Raw genomic sequence first — 25000 nt, 5'->3', positions numbered from 1 at the left:
TAAATGCCTGGCAACATTTATTCCAGGAATTATACAGTTTTTATACGGGAAATTTTCAACAGAGCAATTTGTTTGAAATTCACTTGATACGTCAACAGCTTTCTGTAGTTATGTCTGGGTTTCTCTTCAACAACATTCTATATTTTGCGTTTGAAAGCGCATTTGGTAACCCGGTAACTGTTCATTTCGAAGCCTCTCATACTCTTCCTTTTCACCCCATGATGCTTTTGTTCTGTGAATGTTCAAAAGCTCACCACTAGATTGCCAGAGCCTTTGCCTTTCTTCAGTTTCTCCCCAGGAAGCAAGCACCATTTGACATGGATCATCTCCATGGTTTGTCCTCTGCATCCCCCAAGAATGCGATTCATGGTGGTAAAATGTTTTACTGCCATTACTCTGATAAAAGAAGCTTGATTTTTTACTGAAGGCAGTTTGATCGGTTTGCTGGGTAAATACTCTATAACTGCTGAATGCTTCTGAATATGGTTTAGAAGGGAAACCTCCTGATAAATCAGTTTGCTTTACGCCTTGAGGGACCCCTCTGCGTGTAAGCAACGTAGGGGAACAACCAGGCAAAAAATTGTATGGCAAACATGAGTTCAAAATCTGACTCTGAGGCATGGGAGGGAAAGACCAATAAGGAATAGAAAACGTTAGTTTCAGTAAGTAAAATCCTCTGTAAATTTCCCCATTTTTGGATAATCGGGGCGTTGCAACAGAGGTCATTCTTGCCATACGTTGGTGTTGATCAAAGAACAATAAGGCAGTTTCGAGGCTTTTCAGTGGTGAAGGACACTTTGTATTGGTAAATCTACTACGGTGACACATTGGCAGTCCTCCTGTGCTCTCCACCTTGGAGTGGTTTTGGAAGCTTATGCTGCACGCGTTCAATATGGCCGTTTGGTCGCTTATTTCTGCTTCTATCATAAATTCAAGAATATGGCCGTTCTTATTCCTACCCTCGCCATTATAGCGGGAGCAGTCAGTGGGTACAAAATGGCCGCTTGAGTTTACGACCCAAGGTCCACCTTCTTGCCACGGGTCATAAAAGGGCAGCACGCTGGAGTAGTCATTATTACTTATCAGCAAACGACTGACAGTATGCTTAGGTGTTGACTCCATTTCAACCAAGTAGAAATATTTCCAGCGGTTAAGAATATCTACTGGTATCGCAAACTGAACATTTCCGTACCAGTCATGTACCATCTTCTTGTTTTGAAGGATTGGAGGCTGAGTGCCAAACCAAAGAACTTTTATGTTTTTACAAGGATGTCTGGAGTTTCTCAGGTGAAGACTGTTGAGGATGCTCTTGGATGCAATGGGTTTTGGCTGTAGTCTCTGATCCAGGCATACCTGAAGTGCTTCCTTGACGTGCACTGTTCTTACTATCTGCTGGAATGGCCTATAGGATGAACAGCCGTTGGCGATTGGTCTTCCATGTTTTGGTCTCCAAAACACCTTTGGGTTGTTGCCTTTCTTCTCGAAGAGGAGATCATCCCCAGCAGAATTCTGTAAAGAAAAAACAAACATTACTATTATGACGTCACTTGGGAACCATGAAGTCCTTATACCTAAGTGGGGTTAAAATTGTATTCGAACTCTTGGTAACCTTGAAGTCCTTATACCTAAATGGGCTTAAAATTTTATTCTTACACTTGGTAACCTCGAAGTCCTTATACATAAGTTGTTTTATAATTGTATTCTAACACTAGGTAACCTTGAAGTCCTTATACCTAAGTGAGTTTGAAATTTTATTCTAACACTTGGTAACCTTGAAGTCCTTATACCTAAGTGGGTTTGAAATTTTATTCTAACACTTGGTAACCTTGAAGTCCTTATACCTAAGTGGGTTTAAAATGTTATTCTAACACTTGGTAACCTTGAAGTCCTTATACCTAACTGGGTTTGAAATTTTATTCTAACACTTGGTAACCTTGAAGTCCTTATACCTAAGTGGGTTTAAAATGTTATTCTAACACTTGGTAACCTTGAAGTCCTTATACCTAACTGGGTTTGAAATGTTATTCTAACACTTGGTAACCTTGAAGTCCTTATACCTAACTGGGTTTGAAATTTTATTCTAACACTTGGTAACCTTGAAGTCGTTATACCTAAGTAGGTTTGAAATTTTATTCTAACACTTGGTAACCTTGAAGTCCTTATACCTAAGTGGGTTTAAAATGTTATTCTAACACTTGGTAACCTTGAAGTCCTTATACCTAAGTGGGTTTAAAATGTTATTCTAACACTTGGTAACCTTGAAGTCCTTATACCTAACTGGGTTTGAAATGTTATTCTAACACTTGGTAACCTTGAAGTCCTTATACCTAAGTGGGTTTAAAATGTTATTCTAACACTTGGTAACCTTGAAGTCCTTATACCTAACTGGGTTTGAAATGTTATTCTAACACTTGGTAACCTTGAAGTCCTTATACCTAAGTGGGTTTAAAATGTTATTCTAACACTTGGTAACCTTGAAGTCCTTATACCTAACTGGGTTTGAAATGTTATTCTAACACTTGGTAACCTTGAAGTCCTTATACCTAAGTGGGTTTAAAATGTTATTCTAACACTTGGTAACCTTGAAGTCCTTATACCTAACTGGGTTTGAAATGTTATTCTAACACTTGGTAACCTTGAAGTCCTTATACCTAAGTGGGTTTAAAATGTTATTCTAACACTTGGTAACCTTGAAGTCCTTATACCTAACTGGGTTTGAAATGTTATTCTAACACTTGGTAACCTTGAAGTCCTTATACCTAACTGGGTTTGAAATGTTATTCTAACACTTGGTAACCTTGAAGTCCTTATACCTAACTGGGTTTGAAATTTTATTCTAACACTTGGTAACCTTGAAGTCGTTATACCTAAGTAGGTTTGAAATTTTATTCTAACACTTGGTAACCTTGAAGTCCTTATACCTAAGTGGGTTTAAAATGTTATTCTAACACTTGGTAACCTTGAAGTCCTTATACCTAAGTGAATTTAAGAAATTATTCTAACACTAGCAATAGCGACCTATCAAAAATGACAGTTGAAATTTATATAGAAAAACACCCCTTATAATTTCTCTGCCATGAATGTTAATAAATTAATATCTTATATGTGGTAGTTTGTATTTTATTTTCTTATTTCTTTCCTTGAATCTCTTTGGAATCCAGATGCACTTTTCCCTTTGGATTAGATTATAAATTATAAATTACAAATTATAAGTCTTGGGCATGCTCTTCACACTCCCCAAGAGAAGTTGGTTCACCAAACTTTCAACTGGGCTCCACAAGTCACTAGATGAGTTGGAAGACCCAGACCTACATGGCTGAGGACTATGAAATAATTGTTGGTGAATTCATCTTGTTATATTGTTCCTGTTACCTACCTCCATCTGTTAGATGTGAAAGTTATCTCTCCCTCCGTCTTAAGAAATTCTCAAAAATCCTCTCTAGAGGGACAAAGGGAAGGATACTTTCTTACAGCATTACTTTCCCTGTGCATTTCCCTAGTAGGTTGGCCAGGGCACCACTAGAAAGTTATTGGGTCCTTTGACTAGCTAGACAGTACTACATTGGATCCCTCTCTCTGGGTACGGCTCATTCTGTCTTTGCCTAGACATACTTCGAATAGTCTGGCAATTTCTTTCCACCTTCTCCTCTGTCCTCGTATACTTGACAACACTAATGACCCGTCCACACGATTGGGCAAACAGTGATACCAAACCACAATAGTTAGTAAGAATGAGGGTTAATGACGTCAGAAGCGGGAAAACCACAGACAGGGATCTGGCATCATACAGTGTTGCCACATCCCGCCTTTAGTTTTCCCGTTTCTGACACCATCAACCTTCATTTTCACTAACTATCGTGGCCTGGTATCATTTTTTGCCCGTCAGGCATGCTCGATTGTGTGGACAGGGCTTAGGATTACCAAACAATTCTTCACTCAAGGGATTATCTACTGCACTGTAATTGTTAAGTGGTTACTTTCCTCTTGGTAAGGGTAGAAGAGACTCTTTAGCTATGGTAAGCAGCTCTTCTAGGAGAAGGACTCTTCGAAATCAAACCATTGTTCTCTAGTCTTGGATAGTGCCATAGCCTCTGTACCATGGCCTTCCACTGTCTGGATTAGAGTTCTCTTGCTCTAGGGTACACTCGGGTACGCTGTTCTATCCTATTTATCTTCCTTTTGTATTTGTTTTTTTTTAAGTTTTAATATTTTGTATATTAAAGATCTAGTTTAATGTTGTTACTGTTCTTAAAATATTTTATTTTGACTGTATTACTTCTTTTGTAATGTATTAATTTCCTTCTTTTCTTTCCGCACTGGGGTATTTTTCCTTGTTGGAGCCCTTGGGCTTATTACATATTGCTTTTCAAACTAGGGTTGTAGCTTAGCTTCTAATAGTAATAATAATAATAATAATAATAATAATAATAATAATAATAATAATAATAATAGAAGACATCTGGATTCTGCCATAAATTTTCTTTGCAGTAATTTGGATCAACTCCAATTATTTTCTTTTTAAATCAACTGGCAATCCTCCCTAAAACATGGCTTGCCAGAATTCTTTTGTTTACTGAACATCGTCTTCTGAGCCACCAAAATACAGAACTCTTCAGAAACCACCAAAATTACAGAACTCTTTAGCAACCACCACAAATATAGAACTCTTTAGCAACCACCACAAATACAGAACTCTTCAGAAACCACCAAAATTACAGAACTCTTTAGCAACCATCAAAAATATAGAACTCTTTAGCAACCACCACAAATACAGAACTCTTCAGAAACCACCAAAATTACAGAACTCTTTAGCAACCACCAAAAATATAGAACTCTTTAGCAACCACCACAAATACAGAACTCTTCAGAAACCACCAAAATTACAGAACTCTTTAGCAACCACCACAAATACAGAACTCTTCAGAAACCACCAAAATTACAGAACTCTTTAGCAACCACCAAAAATATAGAACTCTTCAGAAACCACCACAAATACAGAACTCTTCAGAAACCACCAAAATTAAAGAACACTTTAGCAACCACCACAAATACAGAACTCTTCAGAAACCACCAAAATTACAGAACTCTTTAGCAACCACCACAAATAAAGAACTCTTCAGAAACCACCAAAATTAAAGAACTCTTTAGCAACCACCACAAATACAGAACTCTTCAGAAACCACCAAAATTACAGAACTCTTTTGCAATCACCAAAAATACAGAACTCTTCAGAAACCACCAAAATTACAGAACTCTTTAGCAACCACCAAAAATATAGAACTCTTTAGCAACCACCACAAATACAGAACTCTTCAGAAACCACCAAAATTACAGAACTCTTTAGCAACCACCACAAATACAGAACTCTTCAGAAACCACCAAAATTACAGAACTCTTTAGCAACCACCACAAATACAGAACTCTTCAGAAACCACCAAAATTAAAGAACTCTTTAGCAACCACCACAAATACAGAACTCTTCAGAAACCACCAAAATTACAGAACTCTTTTGCAACCACCAAAAATACAGAACTCTTCAGAAACCACCAAAATTACAGAACTCTTTAGCAACCACCAAAAATATAGAACTCTTTAGCAACCACCACAAATACAGAACTCTTCAGAAACCACCAAAATTACAGAACTCTTTAGCAACCACCACAAATACAGAACTCTTCAGAAACCACCAAAATTACAGAACTCTTTAGCAACCACCAAAAATATAGAACTCTTCAGAAACCACCACAAATACAGAACTCTCCAGAAACCACCAAAATTAAAGAACTCTTTAGCAACCACCACAAATACAGAACTCTTCAGAAACCACCAAAATTACAGAACTCTTTAGCAACCACCAAAAATATAGAACTCTTTAGCAACCACCACAAATACAGAACTCTTCAGAAACCACCAAAATTACAGAACTCTTTGGCAAACCACCACAAATACAGAACTCTTCAGAAACCACCAAAATTACAGAACTCTTTAGCAACCACCACAAATACAGAACTCTTCAGAAACCACCAAAATTACAGAACTCTTTAGCAACCACCAAAAATATAGAACTCTTTAGCAACCACCACAAATACAGAACTCTTCAGAAACCACCAAAATTACAGAACTCTTTAGCAACCACCACAAATACAGAACTCTTCAGAAACCACCAAAATTACAGAACTCTTTAGCAACCACCAAAATTACAGAACACTTTGAAATCCACAAGTAAAAGTCATAACACCCATAAGATATAAGTCATGTCTGTTGTCACAGTTTTCTTGCACTTCAATGTAAATGGATTTTAGCTACAAGAAAAACATCCCTTGGTGATAGAATATCTATCAGAAGTCTAGCAGACTCCTAGGACAATTTTTTTCACGAGAAGAGGGCAATGTTAAACAATGTCTATAATTTTTCATATTTTATTCAATATTTTCAAATTACATTTTCTCAGATCAAATTATAAAAATACACAAGAAGAAGGAATTATAATGATAATGTCACATTTTTTTATCCCTAATTCACTAATGACAATATCACATTATTCACGCCTAGCTAGCCCTTTCACCCCCAATGGACGTACCGGTACGTTCTTGCAAAACACTGTTATTTACATGTTTTTGCATATTTCTGATAGCTTTATAAGAAACTTCAGGCATTTTCCAAAAGAATGAGACCAACCTGACCTCTCTATGACAAAACTTAAGGCTGTTCAAGCAATTTAAACAAAAAATATAGCAAAATGTGCTTGAAAGTTCAACATACCTTGGGGGTAAAAGGGCAGTTCATTGCCTTTACTGAAAATATTTTTTCATGTTGCAAATGTAAAAATCCTTCAACAGAGCTATTAACCAAAGACATGGCCAGATTTTACTGTTCTTTAATATTTTATTCTAATTGTTCATTACTGCTCATATAGTTCATTTATTTCCTTATTTCCTATCCTCACTGGGCTACTTTTTCCCTGTTGGAGCCCTTGTGTTTATAGCATCCTGCTTTTCCAGTTAGGTTTGTAGCTTAGCTAGTAATAATAATAACAATAATAATAATAATAATAATAATAATAATAATAGTAATAATAATAATAATAATAATACAATAGGGTGCACTAAGTCTTTTGAGTATCAGTACCTCGAAATATAGAATATATCCTTCAATGTTTTGCTCTTTATCTGAGAATAAACATTTAAATTGAGTATTGTATTGGTAGAGATTATGGATCGTTTAACAATGTTTAAAAATTTAAAAAATCAATCCTGTTTAAAAATCACGAGATGATTAAAACCTTCAATCAAGAAACCTGTAATTGATAAGTAATGATAAAAATGCCTTTCACGGACCTGTTTCCAATCATTTTTTCTTTTGTCAATCATATTTTTCCGACATTTGGTAACTGGTACAATATTAATCAGACACTAAATAGTTTATTCAGTCAGTTATCTAATGGTTTTTTTATTTCAGAAACAAAAATATAATGCTTGTTGGCATCTGTCAAATATCGTAGGAAATAGTTGACACACCGAGCATTATTATCAATAAGCAGGACACAGAAAGTCAAATCACTTATGCTATATGCATAATGTGAGGACTTTTCAGAATGACGCAATATGTTCACTAATGACTTCCATGTGGAAATCATGATTTATTTATTGTAATCCTATCGTGGCCAACAACAATAACTTCTCCTTTTGAAATAACGTCTTAAACCACTTCTTGGATGAATGAAATTGAATATCTGTGAAGAACAAAGCTGGTCTGTTGAACTACTTGCGGTTTTTTTGCTATGCCGTTCCCAGAAAACTACTTGCATCCAATAGCTGCCTTTTTGCTGTACCGTTCCCAGAAAACTACTTTGCATCCAATAGCTGCCTTTTTGCTATGCCGTTCCCAGAAAACCAACTTTGCATCCAATAGCTGCCTTTTTGCTATGCCGTTCCCAGAAAACTACTTTGCATCCAATAGCTGCCTTTTTGCTGTGCCGCTCTCAGAAAAGTACTTGCATCCAATAGCTGCCTTTTTGCTGTGCTGTTCTCAGAAAAGAACTTGCATTCAATCGCTGCCTTTTTGCTATGCCATTCCCAGAAAACTACTTACATCCAATTGCTGCCTTTTTGCTGTGCCGCTCCAAGAAAACTACTTGCATCCTATCGCTGTCTTTTGCTGTGCCATTCCCTGAAAACCAATTGCATCCAATCGCTGCCTTTTTGCTAAGCCGTTCCCAGAAGACTTGCTTCCAATAGCTACCTTTTTGCTATGCCGTTCCCAGAAGACTTGCTTCCAATAGCTACCTTTTTGCTATGCCGTTCCCAGAAGACTTGCTTCCAATAGCTACCTTTTTGCTATGCCGTTCCCAGAAGACTTGGTTCTGATAGCTGCATTTTTGCTGTGCCATTCCCAGAAGACTTGGTTCCGATGCCTGCATTTTTGCTGTGCCATTCCCAGAAGACTACTTTCGTCCAATCACTGCCTTTATTCTTTCCCATTCCCAGAAAACTATTTGAATCTAATTGCAGTGCAGTGCTGTTCCCAGAAGATTAATTATATCCAATTGCTGCCTTTTTGCTATGCCGTTCCCAGAAAACTACTCGGATCCAATCGCTACCTTTTTTCTGTGCCGATCCCAAAAAACAACTCGCATCCAATCGCTGCCCTTTTCTGTTCCGTTCCGAGAATACTACTTAGATCCAATCGCAGCCTTTTTTTCTGTGCCATTCGCAGAAAACTACTTGCATCCTAACGCTGCATTTTACTGTGCTATTCCTTGATCAGAGGCTAATTTAATCTTTTTCTTCACAGACGCTCTCAAATGTTACATGCATAAAAAATCAACTGGTTTTATAAATCAAAGAGCTCCAGTTGGAATTGTTGATAACGAAAAAGCAGATGTTGCTCCTAAATCAGGAATGAATTGACCACATGATATTAAACTTCCCGTTAAGGATTTAATAGTAAAAAATTGGCAATGCATTTGGAATAATGAATCAAAAAGTAATGAATTAAAACAAATCAAACCCATTGTTTCTCCATGGAAATCATCAGAACAGAAAGATTAAAGGACGGATATTATTTTAGCAAGATTGCGTATTGGGCATAAGGAGATCGACCAATATTTTCTTAATGTACACACCTCATGAAACATTGTTCAGGTGCAGTGAATGTGATACTATATAATCATACGACCTGTTTTTGCAATTGTAAAGTTTTTAGAAGACAAGGATATCTATGTTTTGGTCAGGAAAATCTAATTCATATTTCATCGGATTCTTAGAGTGGTTTCTGTTTTTAAAATTTCAACATGAAAAAGTATAGGTTTTATAGATAAGATTTTAATTTCTACTTATCGCAGAGTTTGAACTTTTAATTTACTTTTTATCACATATTTATTGCACCATTGTTTTCTATTCTTTAGATTTAGTATATATCATATTTTTTCCTCCTGAATTTATTCGGACGAACTCCGTACGAGTCGAGCTTGACCCCAGCGCTGGTAAATCTCCTTTCAGTGATAATGATAAAAATCTCTACCTTGAAGAGGATGACGATTCTTAGGGAAAGGAATATATACTTTCTTTGGCTCTGGTGGTACGAACAAACTAGTAATAAACGTATTTTGATTAAGCGGCCACCGGTATTGGCTATAGAGCTTCCAGTACAGTTTGGCCTTTTCAGAGAGTCTGGGATAAGCCATGGAAGTGAACCGGCTTATATAATGATGCTCATCAAAAAACTGCTGAGCTGCTGCAAAGCTACTAATAGGCGATGGACACGTTTGCTTTCTAAGTCGACTTTGGTGACATTTGGGCCGGGTCTTCGCCTCTAAGGACGCGGAGTGATTTCTAAAAGATATCATGCACTCGCCAAGAATGGCTCTCTGGCCGAAATCAGTAACCTCGATCATGAATTCCAGAATGTGGCCTTTTTCATTGGAGCCTTCATTATTAAATCGTGAGCAGTCTTTCAAGACGTAGTGGCCATCAGAATCGACATACCAAGGGCCTCCTTTCTTCCATGGATTATAGACTGGCAAGACTTCAGAATAATTGGTGTTCGTAACCAGCAAGTGGCTAGTTGTATATGTTGATGTAGTTTCCATTTCGACTAGGTAATAATATTTCCAGAATCTCAGAAGAATCTCAGTAGGGGCTGAGAACTGAACATTTCCATACCAGTCGTGTTCTTGGTCTCCGTCGAGATCTTGAAGGTTCTGCGAGCCAAACCACAGAACACGCAGGTTTTTACAAGGGTGGTTGGATTTCTGCAAGATGAAACTATTAAGGATGCTGCGGGCAAAAATGGGTCTTGGTTGTATTCTATGATTGGAGCATATTTGAAGGGCATCCCGGACATGAACCGTTCGAACTATTTGGTGGAAACGCTCGTAGGAGTTGTCTCCGGTTACAACTGATCTTCCATTACTTGGCCTCCAGTATGTCTTCGGTTTGGGTCCTTTTGTTATAAAGAGTACGTCGTCACTTACATTGCCCTGTGGAAGAAAGATGCTCAAATGTGATAAAGTAATTGGACTTGTTCTGCAACTGTTTGTCCTTTCTTGCAATTCATAATAATAATGAAAATAATAATAATAATAATAATAATAATAATAATAATAATAATAATAATAATAATAATAATAATAATAATAATGATCTTATTTTTTTTATTTACTTGGCCCTTTAATTCTCTGTCTCACGGAATTTAAACTTTCAATGCAATGTTGAAGTAAAAGAAGAAACTTAAATCACATTTCCATGATTTATCTCATTAAAACGCAGACTGGGTCTTTATATATATATATATATATATATATATATATATATATATATATATATATATATATATATATATATATATATATATATATCCAAATGTATACAAATGTTCTCAAGACAAGAAGTGCAAGCTTCGTTGTACAAAGGATTAATTTCACTTTGAAGTTGATGGAAAAACAGAAATAAAATTTAATCTTTTTACATAAATGGCATTTCAACTGCTTTGATTAGGAGATACGTGCGTAAAACTTTCTAATAAGTATGAGGTAAATAATGAAAGCGTTTTGCGAGAGGGATACGTGCATAAAACGGTTAAAAAAACTATGAGATGCAAAAAGGTGAATGACAAAGCAAAATGAATCACATTTAGTATATTTTGTTTTTTTTGCTGCACAGATCTTTACAGATAAATCCAGTAAGTTCATTATAATAGCTCATTTTAATGCGATAATAAAGGTTTATCAATCACCTATCAGATAATATTTAAATTTCTGGGCTTATCAGTCAGATAAACTAAAACAAACTAGGAGCGAATGTAAAATCAAGATTAAATTAGAGGTAAAATCAAACCAACAAAGATAACAGACAAAGATAATTGCAGCATGATATGAAATAAAGGAAGATTAAACAGAAAGAATGGATATCGAAGAGGAGAAAAATTAGGAAGGGTTGTACAATGAGAAAGACTAGTTGAAAAGATTACAAGACTGCGAGACAAGAAACCTTTTTTAGAATCATGATGTGGATGAAATATCTAGTATGGGAAAAAACTAGTTGAACTAAGTGATTGAACTAAGTGATTTATTAGATAATTAAAATTATGTCCAAATGCTCGCCCACGCAGCTATCAAACTGTCGGACTATCAAACCAACGGACTCTTGGACCGTCGGATTAGAACTATTTAATAAAGGAATTTATATACTAAATATATCCACTAGGAATTCCTTAAGTGTAAGGAGTCTGTCCACAAACTGTGTTAAGCGTCACTTCAGTTTTCAATTTCAACGGTTCAGTTGTAAAATTCATTTCAGCGTAATACTGAAAATTCAAAATTCTACTTGAGCAACAGGAACGTTTGCCTCTTTAAAACAACAGTAGAACAATTGCCCCTTGAGCAAATTGGGATGAAATCTCGAAAACATGTTGCAAGTAGCTTTAAAGAAACCTTAGTCCCTGATAATAACATAAAGCTTTCCAGGAAGATAAAATAGTGAAAGTATTATTGATATTAGCAGATCCCAAAGCATAAATAGAAACCCGAGACATTTGAAAATACGAGCAAAAATAACTGGATTGCCAAAGGACGTAGCGTGGCCATCAACATCACAAGACAGTGACGAATAAAGAAAAACAAGTAGAGCAAAATTACAGCAGACAAAATACCCATTTACAAAACTGTACCACGTCATTAAACACTTAAAAGCAATTTACTTTGAAAGTCCTTTGGTTTTTGTCACTGTGGTTGCCTACGGGTAGGGTGACGCTGATGCTGCTTAGGAGTTGGCCAGCCAGGTATATAGATTTCCTCTTGGAGTTGATTCTGTGACCAAAACCACATCAGAACATCACGGCAATAAGAATCAAGGGACAACCACCAGGCATGTATGACATGCATCTGTTGGCTCTGTGGATTGTACAGTCCAGTATTATTGTGGGCATTCTGATTGCACTCAGGATTTTCACCTCTATTCTGTCGCCTTTCTTCGCGTCCCTGGAGACTGTGGTTGTTATTGGGATAAGTCTGATAAGTCTGGTTAATACTTATTTGCTGAAAGTTGTTCACACCCCACGGTGTAATGGTTTTGCGAGTAATATTGCTAAAACTGGTGCCTCTTTGTTGCACCCTCGACTGTGAGAAGCTCTGAATTGATTCTAGAAGACCCAGATATTGGAGATTTAGAAAATTACTGGGGTCAGGAGTGGGTCCTCTTGGTATTGGTCGAGGTGGGAAATTTGGGACAAACTGCTGTTGATCAGATGGAATAAGCGATTGAGGTACATTACTTTCCACATTGTAATAACACCTGAGGTAATGTTTAGCATCTTCTGTCAGTGCTGGTGTAAACGTTGGATAGAGACTGCACATACTTTCGTGCCGATAGAAATATAATTTAGAGGCAGTAATGCTGGACACTGGAAAAGGACATTCCTCGTTTCTGAACTGGGTTCTATGACATCTTAAAGGAAGCCTTGTATCAAGAGCTCGTAAGTGCTCCCTGAACGAAATAACACATTCTTTTAAAATACCCTTTCCTCCTGATGGAGTAACCTCTATCATAAATTCTAGATTGTGTCCATTTTTATTAAATCCTTCACTGTTGTATCGGCAGCAGTCACTTAAGACATAATGCTGACCTTGCGAATCAATATACCAAGGGCCTCCTTGTTGATACGGATCGTAAACTGGAAGTACGGAGGAGTAATCTGTGTTTGTTATAAGCACACGTGTCGTAGTGTGCGTCATGGCAGTCATTAGCTCTACTAAAAAGCAGAATTTCCACTTATTAAGCAAAATATTTGCTGAAGCGGAGAATTGGATGTTTCCATACCAGTCGTGTTCAAGACCGTCACCTCCAGGCTCAGTGCCAAACCAAAGAACCTTTAATCTTTTGCAAGGATGATTAGTGTTTTTTAAAGCGTACATGCTTAGACAACTGTTAGTAGATACTGGTTTAGGTTCCATCTTTTGCTCCTGGCACATTTGTAACGCTTCATCTACATGGACTGTTCTCACTATCCTATTGAACGGTGCATACGGTTTGTTTGGAAGGACAACCGACCTACCATTCCTAGGTCTCCAGAAGAACTTACTTTTGGGTCCTTTGGATTTAAAAAGTAATTCATCTCCCATCCTGTAACCTGCAAGAGGAAGTACATTTGTAATTGCTTTGACAACTTCTGAGAGCAAAGGGAATGCTAACTTCCTTTGGTCACCTTCATAACTAATGGGACCGACAAACTTACCATATTTCAAAGAAAATTTCTGTTCTGTGAATCTTTGTTAACTGCTTCGACTGGAAGTTTCTCTTGATTTCGAGAGAGAGATTTTTCACATGAAGATGAATACATGAAAGAAAACAATTGAAATCTTGTAAATTTATGGAACTATGGTAGTGCTGGTACACATATTTTTGTTACCTTAGCCAGTAGGCCTTTAGCTAATAAAATATTCAAGCAGAAAACTAAATAGAAAATTTAAAATGGATACTGAATGACAAACGATTTTAGTGATGCAAGAAAAATATCATGAATAGACTGATTGACGTAAAGGGAATTCTCATCAATCCAAGAAAATTATAACTTTAAACATTAGAAAAAATCAAATTGCAAATAAAATTCTTAAAAGCTTCATTTTCTAATTTAGATTATAGATAATGACTGAAAGCTAATTCATACAGGTTACATAATGAACAAATACAAGCCTATTAGTTTACAAGTGATTCATACAAAATGCAATTCATATCGCTAATGAACACACACACACACACATATATATATATATACATATATATAGGCTATATACATATATATATATATATATATATATATATATATATATATATATATATATATATATATATATATATATATATATATATATGCACGCACACACACACCCACACACACACACATATATATATATATATATATATATATATATATATATATATATATATATATATATATATATATATATGTATATATATATATATATATATACATATGTATGTATGTATATATATATATATATATATATATATATATATATATATATATATATATATATATATATATATATATATATATATACCTTTCTAAATTTGGACATCTTAATTTGGTGGAAGGATTTGTGTATTGCCATGATCAGCAAAGCTGTAATGGGGCCACTCATACTAGATTGGTTTGTCGTAAGCAACCAGTCCTGCAATGGACTAGAAACCGCCTCAATTTATATATATATATATATATATATATATATATATATATATATATATATATATATATATATATATATATATATATATATATATATGTATATATGAAATGTTGATCAGTAAAACTTATGCCTTAAAATTTTATAGTTTTCTATTTTTTCTTAATTTCCTTTATACCACTATTAAAAAACAATTATTTAAAAATAAAAGTATAGTTTGGACTTCTAATAATAAGATATGTACTTATAAATAAGGAAATGATAGTTTTTTGTCAATGTGAACAATTATTTTGTTTTATTATGTTATGGAAAAAGTTGTTAATCTTAAGTATTTTGGTTTATTTTACTTTATTGGCAAAGACCTTTGTAAAGAAAAAAGAATATAATTTCAAGTCATATAAAGAGGAAAAGAAGATAATAATATATATTTTCTTATTTTAGGAGGAAGGAATATAAATAAGACCTTTGCAAAGAGAGAAAAACAATATAATTTAAAGTCATATAAAGAGGAAAAGAAGATAATAATATATTTTTATTTTATTTTAGGAGGATGGAATATAAAATAAGAAACGATATACATACCAAAATGTGTAAGAAAAATGGGAAAGAGGATTAAATAGAATGAAAAAAAAGAAACCTAAGGAAAACTAAGGAGGAGCCGATGTAGAGGTAAAATTATCAGGACCAACACTTGGAGGAAGTTTGTTTGTTTTGAAAACAAGTGTTTGTGTTGTGCTCCATATCGTGTTTATTTACCTTCTATTCCATTGACATGAATATAATTATGCATTCCAGTGATAGTGAATGCATTTATACACCTTATACATCAACCACATTCATCAATTTCCATCGAAAGCAAGATTTTATGATCGTGAAGTCGCAGGACTGTTGGAGGAGACTCCCCAAGTTATGGAAGTTTTCTATTGATAGTGATGAAGATCCTGACTTTATAACTTATAGTGACACTGGTGGTGATGATAATGATGGAGAAGATAGTGATGCAGTTGCGGCAAGTACAGTGAAAGGAATGTGAAATAAATGGTCGAAAATTGATGAAGTTTTCCTGACATTTCTCGATGTTGTACACTTCGCTGTTCAATGTAAGTACCGTAATTTCTTTTGCCTCATAACAAAATTGGGTAAATTTTTAGTTTCAGCCAAATTTGGAAAAATGCAATAAAAATATATTTGTTGCATCAGAAATAGTGTGGTTTCAATGAATTTAACGTTTATTTTGACTGCAAACCAACCGATTTAGAGATTTACTATGTATACCCTAGTTCATCCCACCAATTATGGGGGACACCCTTTGGGAACCGGGGTTTTGGGTGGGGGAAGGGGGGGGGAGGGTGTTGGGGCATTGAATGATATTTGCAATAAATGAATAATTAATGTTCCAGCACCCCTCCCCCATACCCCTAACTAGGCCTACCGGGGGGAGGGGGGTAGGGACCCCCAGCGACCCCCCCTTAAAGCCACAGTAATTTTCAGGGCACCACAGAACCTAACAAACCCACCTAACCTAACCTAGGGGCCCTGTACCCCTACCGGGGGGGGCTTCGCCCCCCCTGCGACCCCCCCTTATGGCCAAAGTAATTTTCAGGGCACCACAGAACCTAACAAACCCACCTAACCTAACCTAGGGGCCCTGTACCCCTACCGGGGGGGGCTTCGCCCCCCCTGCGACCCCCCCTTAAGGCCACAGTAATTTTCAGGGCACCACAGAACCTAACAAACCCACCTAACCTAACCTAGGGGCCCTGTACCCCTACCGGGGGGGCTTCGCCCCCCCTGCGACCCCCCCTTATGGCCACAGTAATTTTCAGGGCACCACAGAACCTAACAAACCCACCTAACCTAACCTAGGGGCCCTGTACCCCTACCGGGGGGGGGGGGGCTTCGCCCCCGCTGCGACCCCCCCTTTAACCAGGGGTAAATTTGAATATATATATTTTGTTAAATCACTTCTTACCTTAAACGGAAGATGACGATGAAGATGTGGAAGGTTGTGGTTGACCCTCTTCTGAATCATCAAGTACTGGAATACGTTCAGATTTGGTACAATACCACACATGTCTATCCTCACGAAAATGTAAAGGCGAATCACATTTACCACACTGGACACTTAAAGGTAATACGGAATGCTCCCTTAGAAAACGATTCACTACTTCAGGAGTTCCATTATAATTCCCATGAAATCGGCCGATCACATCAAAATAGGAATAACGACATATTTCACACAACCGTACCGGAGGATCCATGACAGTCAAGTGACGTGTGATGAAAATATAGAAACCGGAACTTTTGAAAACCGAAAACAAACGACAATCACGGGTTTCTCCCATAATGAAATAGGGAAAAAAACAAAAGAGTATCGTTTACAATGTTATATTGCACGAAAAACAGATCCTTGAAACAAGACTGAGAGACCAATGAATCGTCCAATAATAACCCTTGAAAAGAACCCAGTAGTATTTTGATTGGAGGAGCGACATTAGTGGGAGGAGCAAATGCGCATTCAAGTAAAGATTGTCACATTACGCAATGGGGCGGAGCCAAGTAAGATGAAAACAGACATACAAACGAACAAGAGCTACCTTGCGTGCCCATGGAAAGATACACACTAAACTTAGAAAAAGTCAAGACCTTCAATTCCTGAAATATTTTTTTTCTCTGTAAGTATGCATTAGCGACAATAATGTATTGAGAAGAAGTGTTTTGTTATCACGTGCTTTACTAGGAAAATATATTAATATAATACATTTCCCAATTTGGTTGAATCCAAAACTTTACCCAAAATTGCTATTTTATCTTGTACACTTATCTCTCATCAAATAACATTTAATTTTAAATATATATATTTTAATTTTTTGCCAAATACATAAACGATATATTTCTCATATTCGCTGTCTTATGTTTTATCCATTCCTGACTCGTTCATGATTTGGTATATATTTACTGTAACACATTATTCCTAATGAACAAATTAAATAGAGTTCCTGGTTTATCATTAAGTGTTTTAAACTCTCCTGATACAAATAATGGGGGGGGGGGGAACTCATGTTTTTCAAATTTTAGATGTTTTAATATGTAAAAAAATTTATTAGTAAAAAACCACATTTTAAAATTTTAGGGAAACAAACTAAAGAATACCTATTTTAAGGTTCATCTCTAACTTAATCTAGGAGTCGTTTCCTTACCTACTTAACTGGCGGGGCTACGACTCCTTTCTTGGACTGTCGTGTCCTTAGCTTACCCCAAGACTAAATCCCAACCCTGTGTTTTCCTGCCGATCGGCTTCACTCCTGGCAAGGTAACACTGAATCATATTTTGTGAAATGTAAAACTATCTTCCTAATATTGTATTTCCGACAAAGATGAATAATTTATCCGTAAAGAAAATTGATTTCACAAGTAATGATTCTGAGCGTTAATGCCTGTTCCAACCTACTACTGTATATATACCCTGAAAGCATATTTGGTTTCGTGCTTGCAATATTCTTAGGCTTTTCTCTCACCCAAACAACAATAATTACATTCGTTCTGCGTTTTCTTTTTTGCAATATTAAATGTTGCATGCAAGCAAGCTTATTTGATCACTTAATTGCAAAATTTGGGGCATTTGAGAATTGTGTAAAATTTTCCCATGTGTAACAACAACAATAAGGAAGTTTACTAATTTATTTTTGCTTGCATGTATACACTTTCATCTTGTATGGCATATCAATGTTTACCTCATCATTCTACACCATTTAAGTAGAATTTATTATTTTTGAATAGATTTATTATAAGATTTTTGATTAAAATCATTTCTTGTAATAGCAAGAAACCTGTAAGAGGTAGAAAGAGCTTGTCTAATTGGTCTTGACAGGCCTGATTAGCCAATAAGATTGGTCGGAAAGTCACGGAGAGTATAATTTTGTGTATGTCATTCTATATGGTGGGATTTTGGTATAAATTCATTTGTTCTCTTAGTGATTGTCCCAGTATTCTACATAATTTGACCACTCAGTGCACGAATGAAGCGTTTATATTTGCAAGAATTATCTAATGCTGCGTCTGTCGTCCATTTTGTTATTGAAACGAACGCTTGTGATGACCCAATGTTCTACAGTACTAGGAACACTTCACATTATTTTTTGACACTTTGTACTATAAACTGATTAAGAATTCTTTAATTTGAGGGCTCAGCAACCAAACCCCTGTTTCGTTGTTCTCATTCCCAACCAGTAACAAAACTATTATCATATGACCCACCATATAAGAATTCTGTGTCTCAGCTAAGTCTTGAGGGTTGTTTTTGGCTGTTATTGTCCTAAAAACGTGCATGTGATGTAAATAATTGTTCAGTGCAGTAGTTCCGCCTGTTTCCTTATTCTGTTTCTAAACCCTTACGAAAGCGATTTGCAAACAAATGAAGATGTCATTCAGAGATGTGCCATGGTTGGGGTCAGAGTACAAAAGGCTGCTTGAGTTAGTGATCTCCGGGTCTGGGTCAGGTCGCAGTCTGATTAATAATTGTGGTTGGTTGATTTCAAACAGTTAACATTGTATTGTGATAAAGGCTCGTACCCTACCTAACCTATGATTGTAAATAAAAAGTTTAAAATCTATTTACATGTACTGTATACATGATGAATCCCAACACTAAAACCTTAACTAAGGTTTATGAATATATATACAGTAGCTCGGATGTATTTAAACGTGTGACAAAGTCAAACTCGAGTGATCCACGCTGGACATGATTTTAATGCTCACATCTTTTAGTTGGTAAAGAGGGTTTTGTTAAATGACCTAGCGAAAGAACGGGAATTTGTACTCATAACTAATCATACTAAGCGAATACGATAAAGAATCTTGAATAATTTGCGCATATTAGTGGCTTTGGCTTAATCTTCTTAAACATGATACTTAACTACTTGGTCCTTTGATTGTAATTACAGAAAGAATAGTTTGTTTCACCCAAAATACAAACTTTCGTCCTTCATATAGGATAGATTATCAGCGAAGTTGGAGTATAGGACAATTAAACTTTTATAATGAGGTGTAAACAGGTGGCCGGTAATTACCGTCCAGGATTGGGGACGCACCACCCCCTGCTTGCTCACTGAGCACTCATTCTGATATCAGCTGACAGTAAGAAGAGACGTTCTTCCACTGGGTGGAGTTCTTGTTTTTTATTTACTTTTTTCCATCATTTTTTAGATTATTTGCTTGTCTACAATTAAGCAAACTTGACTTTAAAAGTGTACTGTGACGGTCAAACTGAGCAGGGAGATCCAGTTTGTTAGATCAGTATGATCTTTGCATCCTCAGATAGCAAACATGATCCTTACTTTGTGGAATCCCCCAGCAGTCGACCTGTTCACAACAGCTCTAAGTCGTAAGCCTCTGATATACTGCTTACCAGGGCCAGACCCGGATGTGTTCGAGGACTCCTTCCAAAATTGGGTCAACCTCGATGTCTTGGACCAAGTCCGTTCCAGTCCCATTCTCAATTGAGTCTAGTAGCCTCAAATGACCCAAAGTAGAATGGTGTTCGGACCTTCTGCTTCCTCACATAAGGACTCTGAGAGACAAGTCTTCTCCTTGACCTGTTGTACAGTAGTAAAGTATAGTGCGTTATCTAGGGTGTTAATCAATTGCACATAGACATTTGTTTAGGTGGGTTTTGAGTCGACTTACCCTTGGGCACCAATATTACATGGTTTTTTGCTCCTCCTGGGTGTCTGAATATTACCAAACTTTTTACTTCATTTATTTCTACATGTAAATTGTACAGTACAAACCCTAGTCCTCTATTAGGTGTCTGTTTTCAGCCTAGCTGCAACTCGGCTTTTAAGATTTAATTAGGTATCAGTAGTTACTAGTGGTTTACAGGGTAGGCCCCCCTAGGACACTGACGAGCTACTTACTTTTTAACCCTTATTTAAGATAATTTGTTGGCGAGATCAGGAGAAACTGAAATTTAGCAGTTTTTTCCTTATTACTGTAACTGGCAACAGTTATCTGGTGCAACCTGCAGATATCCACATTCTTCAGACTGTTGGACATCATTTCTTTCTGATATATGTTCCCTTGCAAGTGTGGCCTTAGGAAGTTTATTCCTTGAACATTGCTGTGCTCAGTTGGAGGGAGGAGTATCTGCTGCTGCCGAGTGTGAGGGTTAGCTGCTGCACTTCATCTATCCATCAGTGTCTTCCTGTCCCTGGAATGTGCTAAGAAGGTACAGTATCACCTAGTTGAGCATTCTCTTCACAGAGCTCCTGGGATCTCTTTCCCTGTTCCAGTGACGTCATCAATCTGGATGACACCTTAGAAGGCAGAATTTGGGTTTCTCCTCCTCTGCCTTACCTTACTTCTAGGAGAACATTGTAGAGGACATCATATAAGAAGCTCCTGGAAGACTGATTGTCATATGTGTACACGTGACTCCTACCGTTTCTTTCCTCGTGAGAGAGACAGTACTGTACCAAGAAAACCCTGCCAATTGGGATGGGAGGGCTCCATACTTCATTTTTTTTCCTCTTCCTGGACTGGTCTGAAACCTGTCCTTCCCATGACAATCCACGCTTACTGTATCGAGATGTACTACCATACCATCTACACGCACCTGAGATCTACAAGTGTAGGCTTTCACCTTACTTTCCCTCACTCATACTTTTCTAATAGACGAGTACTCACGACAGATTTCCACGAAAATTGTTTAGGCATTCCTGACTTTTACTAGTCTAAGTTTCATGAGATATTGATCCATTCCTCTGCATAGTTTTGAAAGAGAAACAGTGCTGTACCAAAACCCGACCCTACCCGAAAAGATGTTTCAGTACAAGTTGAAGGAGCTCATGCTTCTGCTGACAATGTTAGGTAGCATGAAGCACAAGTACTGCTGGTCGGGACATTGGTAGATGCCCTTATCCCATAATACTCCAGTGACGCCAATCAAAGAATGTCGAGGGAACTACCGATACGAGTGTTCCTCCTTAGGAATACAGTTCTTGTACGTTTTTTCTTCAGAAACAAAATAAGGTTTTTTACTAGGAAGTTTCCTTACGTACATGGTTTGCACGCCCGCTTTCACTGCTCGGTCTTGTACAGAACCGAAGAAGCACGCCCAGAATAAGACCATAAGTGCTACTCTCCTTCCCTTCTCTCTTCAGGAAGTTTCAAAGATGACAACCCAAATATTCTTCTTCACCCAAGGGGTTCACTACTGCATTGTAATTGCTCAGTGGCTACTTTCCACCTGGTAAGGGTAGAAGAGAGACTTTAGTTATGGTAATTAGCTCTCTTAGGAAAAGCACACACCAAAATCAAACCATTGTCCTCTAGTCTTGGGTAGTTCCAAAGCTTCTGTACCATAGCGTTCCACTGTCTTGGGTTAAAGTTCTCTTGATTGAGGGTACACTCAGGCACATCAGTCTATCTGTTGCCTTATTTCCTTTCATCACTGGGCTATATTTGCTGTTGGATGCCTTAGGCTTATAGCATCCTGCCAGGGTTGTAGCTTAGCTAGTAATGATGATAATAATACCTGGGCTTCCATATCACCACCGGTCTCTATATATCCCTGTGCAACCAATCACTCTGAAAATGAAATTCTACTTACTGGTCACCTCATGATGATATCTCTAGTACCTGTTTCTCAGTGAAATTTGGATTACAGAACTTCTGACCTCTTTGTTCAAGATTTTCCAGCCCAGGATTCTGGTGAAAGAAGAACCTGTGATTGTTCACATCGATGGAATGGAATATGAGATCTTCCCTTCACGAACACCGAAGATTCCTTGAGGTCTTCTCTTCACGTTTCATCTTCACATGAATGGTCTGATTGCTTTCATTATTCATGCCTTTAGATTGTGCATCCAATGCAGGGTCTTATTTTTTGTTTTTGATGGCCATTTAGTATTTAGTATTTAAACTTGTAAATAAATGCTTGGATTATGATTGTGAGGCAATCTTTTTAGGCCTTGAATCCAACGGCTCTGGGCTCTTACTTCATAATGAAAGTCAGTGATGGCATACATTTCCAAACGAAACCAGACTCATCAGATTGAAAACTTGTTCATGCATATAACCTCCTTCCTCGTTGGTGGTTTGGAATGCCTCTTTCAAGTACTTGTTGGTGGTTGGTTTGTCAACAGAGGGAGCTTCTCCATGCAAGGACACGCTGTTAAGGTTGAGCCTCCTTTGAAATCTATCAAACCAGCCCTTGCTGGTATTAAATTGGGTTGGTTTGGTAGGGGATGTCATGAATAGTACGGCAGAGGGAACTACTCCATGCAAGGACACAATGTTAAGGTTGAGCTATCTTTGAAATTTATCAAACCAGCCCTTGCTGGTATTAGGGTTGGTTTGGTGGGGGATGTCATGGTTTTGGGTTGGTTTCACCGCCATCCATAAACTTTCCTTAGATCTTCTTGCCCTTTTGGCATATGGGGGTGGTATCCAGTGCAATTTTCTTCCTACTGTCACTTATCCAAAGGGTTAATGCTGACTCCATCCTTACGATGTCCGTACTGCGGGAAGTTGCCTCCCTTGTAGCTGTCTTGTTAAAAGTGACATCTGCTGTCGTCCTTCTTGCCTCCAGTTGATAATGCTACATGTATACAGCATGAGGGCTCTTTCCTGTCTCGAGTTTATAACGATAGATGACTTTATACAGTTGGATACATGAATTCCTGGCACACTGCACTCTGAAGAAGGCCACCCGGTCACACCCTTACGTCATGGCGAGTGCCTGCGTGTAGCCACACCAGCCTTCTCTGCCATCTCTCCCTACACTATCTGTTCGGTTACTCGCTGCGCAGTAAAGGTGTGGCCGGGTGCACTTCCTCGGAGCAAGGTGTGCCAGGAATTCCTGTGTTCAACTGTACAGCTGCATGAAAACCAGTAAAGGGTATCTCCTGTTAATAACTGTATGACTATACGTATCTCCTGTTAGTAACTGTATGACTATACTGTATCTCCTGTTAATAACTGTATGACTATACTGTATCTCCTGTTAATAACTGTATGACTATACGTATCTCCTGTTAATAACTGTATGACTATACGTATCTCCTGTTAATAACTGTATGACTATACGTATCTCCTGTTAGTAACTGTATGACTATACGTATCTCCTGTTAGTAACTGTATGACTATACTGTATCTCCTGTTAATAACTGTATGACTATACGTATCTCCTGTTGATAACTGTATGACTATACTGTATCTCCTGTTAGTAACTGTATGCTATCTCCTGTTAGTAACTGTATGACTATACGTATCTCCTGTTAATAACTGTATGACTATACTGTATCTCCTGTTAATAACTGTATGACTATACGTATCTCCTGTTAGTAACTGTATGACTATACTGTATCTCCTGTTGATAACTGTATGACTATACGTATCTCCTGTTAATAACTGTGTGACTATACTGTATATATACAGTATATAGCAAAAATGGAGGAAGGTTCTATTTAGTTAACGGTATAGCGTTATATTCTGGTAGCTAAACCGTTGTTAGCTATGGCTTTATTATGTCCGCCAATGAAGTTGGGAGGAGGGTATGTTTTTGCCCCTGTTTGTTTGTCTGCTTGTTCGCTTGTAAACAATTTCCTGGCCACAGTTTTTCTCATAGAGTAGTGAAACTTTGAGGGATTAATTGTAATGTTGAGACATGGAAGCGATTCAATTTTGAAAGTGAAAGGTCAAGGTCAACATCGATAAAAGGTCGACTGATTAACCCTAACCTTAACACCAAATTCGCACATGGTTGTCACATAGACTTCAAATACGCCCATGGTCTAAATTGATTCAGGGAAAGGCAAGCTGGTTTCGAGAAATAAGCTTCCGTGTGGCGAAGGTCTGCACTCTGTGTTTTTCTAGTTTATTAAGGCTATATGGCTATTTACTGCTTGCTGAGATACGGCCAGGAGTGTTTCTCCTATTAGTAATGGTATTTGAATATATATTGCTATCTTGATTGTAGCAGTGGGCTTATCTAAGACCTGGAATTTAAGGAACATTTAGAAAAAAAATTTAATGCATAAGATTTAAGAGAGAAAAATATTTCATCGGTGGAACTTCAAAAGTTCGTTCAAACTTGCTGCGAATTTTTTTTTTTATGTTGAACAGGCATATATGAGTGTCTTCATATATATATATATATATATATATATATATATATATATATATATATATATACATAGATAAATAAATAAATATATATATATATTGTATATAATTTTATATATATATATATATATATATATATATATATATATATATATATATATATATATATATATA

At 36.9% G+C, this 25000-nt stretch overlaps 1 protein-coding gene and 1 pseudogene across 6 annotated transcripts in view; one reads left to right on the top strand and one right to left on the bottom strand.

The window, feature by feature from the left end:
* Positions 1 to 25000, bottom strand: part of LOC137615166 (uncharacterized) — a 34984-nt gene that overhangs the window by 1122 nt on the left and 8862 nt on the right. For 2 of the 6 annotated variants that reach the window (XM_068344809.1, XM_068344808.1), the window contains exons 2-3: positions 13732 to 13793; positions 1 to 1509 (exon numbers count right to left, since the gene is read on the bottom strand). The exon at positions 1 to 1509 is cut by the window's left edge and continues 1122 nt beyond it. In XM_068344809.1, the coding sequence (XP_068200910.1) occupies positions 127 to 1509; positions 13732 to 13734 (1386 nt within the window). In that variant the 5' untranslated portion in view covers positions 13735 to 13793 and the 3' untranslated portion in view covers positions 1 to 126. Of the gene's footprint in view, positions 1510 to 10341; positions 10481 to 12198; positions 13627 to 13731; positions 13794 to 25000 lie in introns of those variants that run through there. The other 4 variants (XM_068344806.1, XM_068344805.1, XM_068344803.1 and 1 more) reach the window with 3 other exon arrangements.
* LOC137615528 (uncharacterized) overlaps positions 15391 to 25000 on the top strand; it is a 248302-nt pseudogene continuing 238692 nt past the window's right edge.

Source organism: Palaemon carinicauda, chromosome 21, assembly GCF_036898095.1.
Source record: "Palaemon carinicauda isolate YSFRI2023 chromosome 21, ASM3689809v2, whole genome shotgun sequence".
NCBI classification, from domain to species: domain Eukaryota; kingdom Metazoa; phylum Arthropoda; class Malacostraca; order Decapoda; family Palaemonidae; genus Palaemon; species Palaemon carinicauda.
This window is presented reverse-complemented; position numbering and strand designations above follow the sequence as displayed.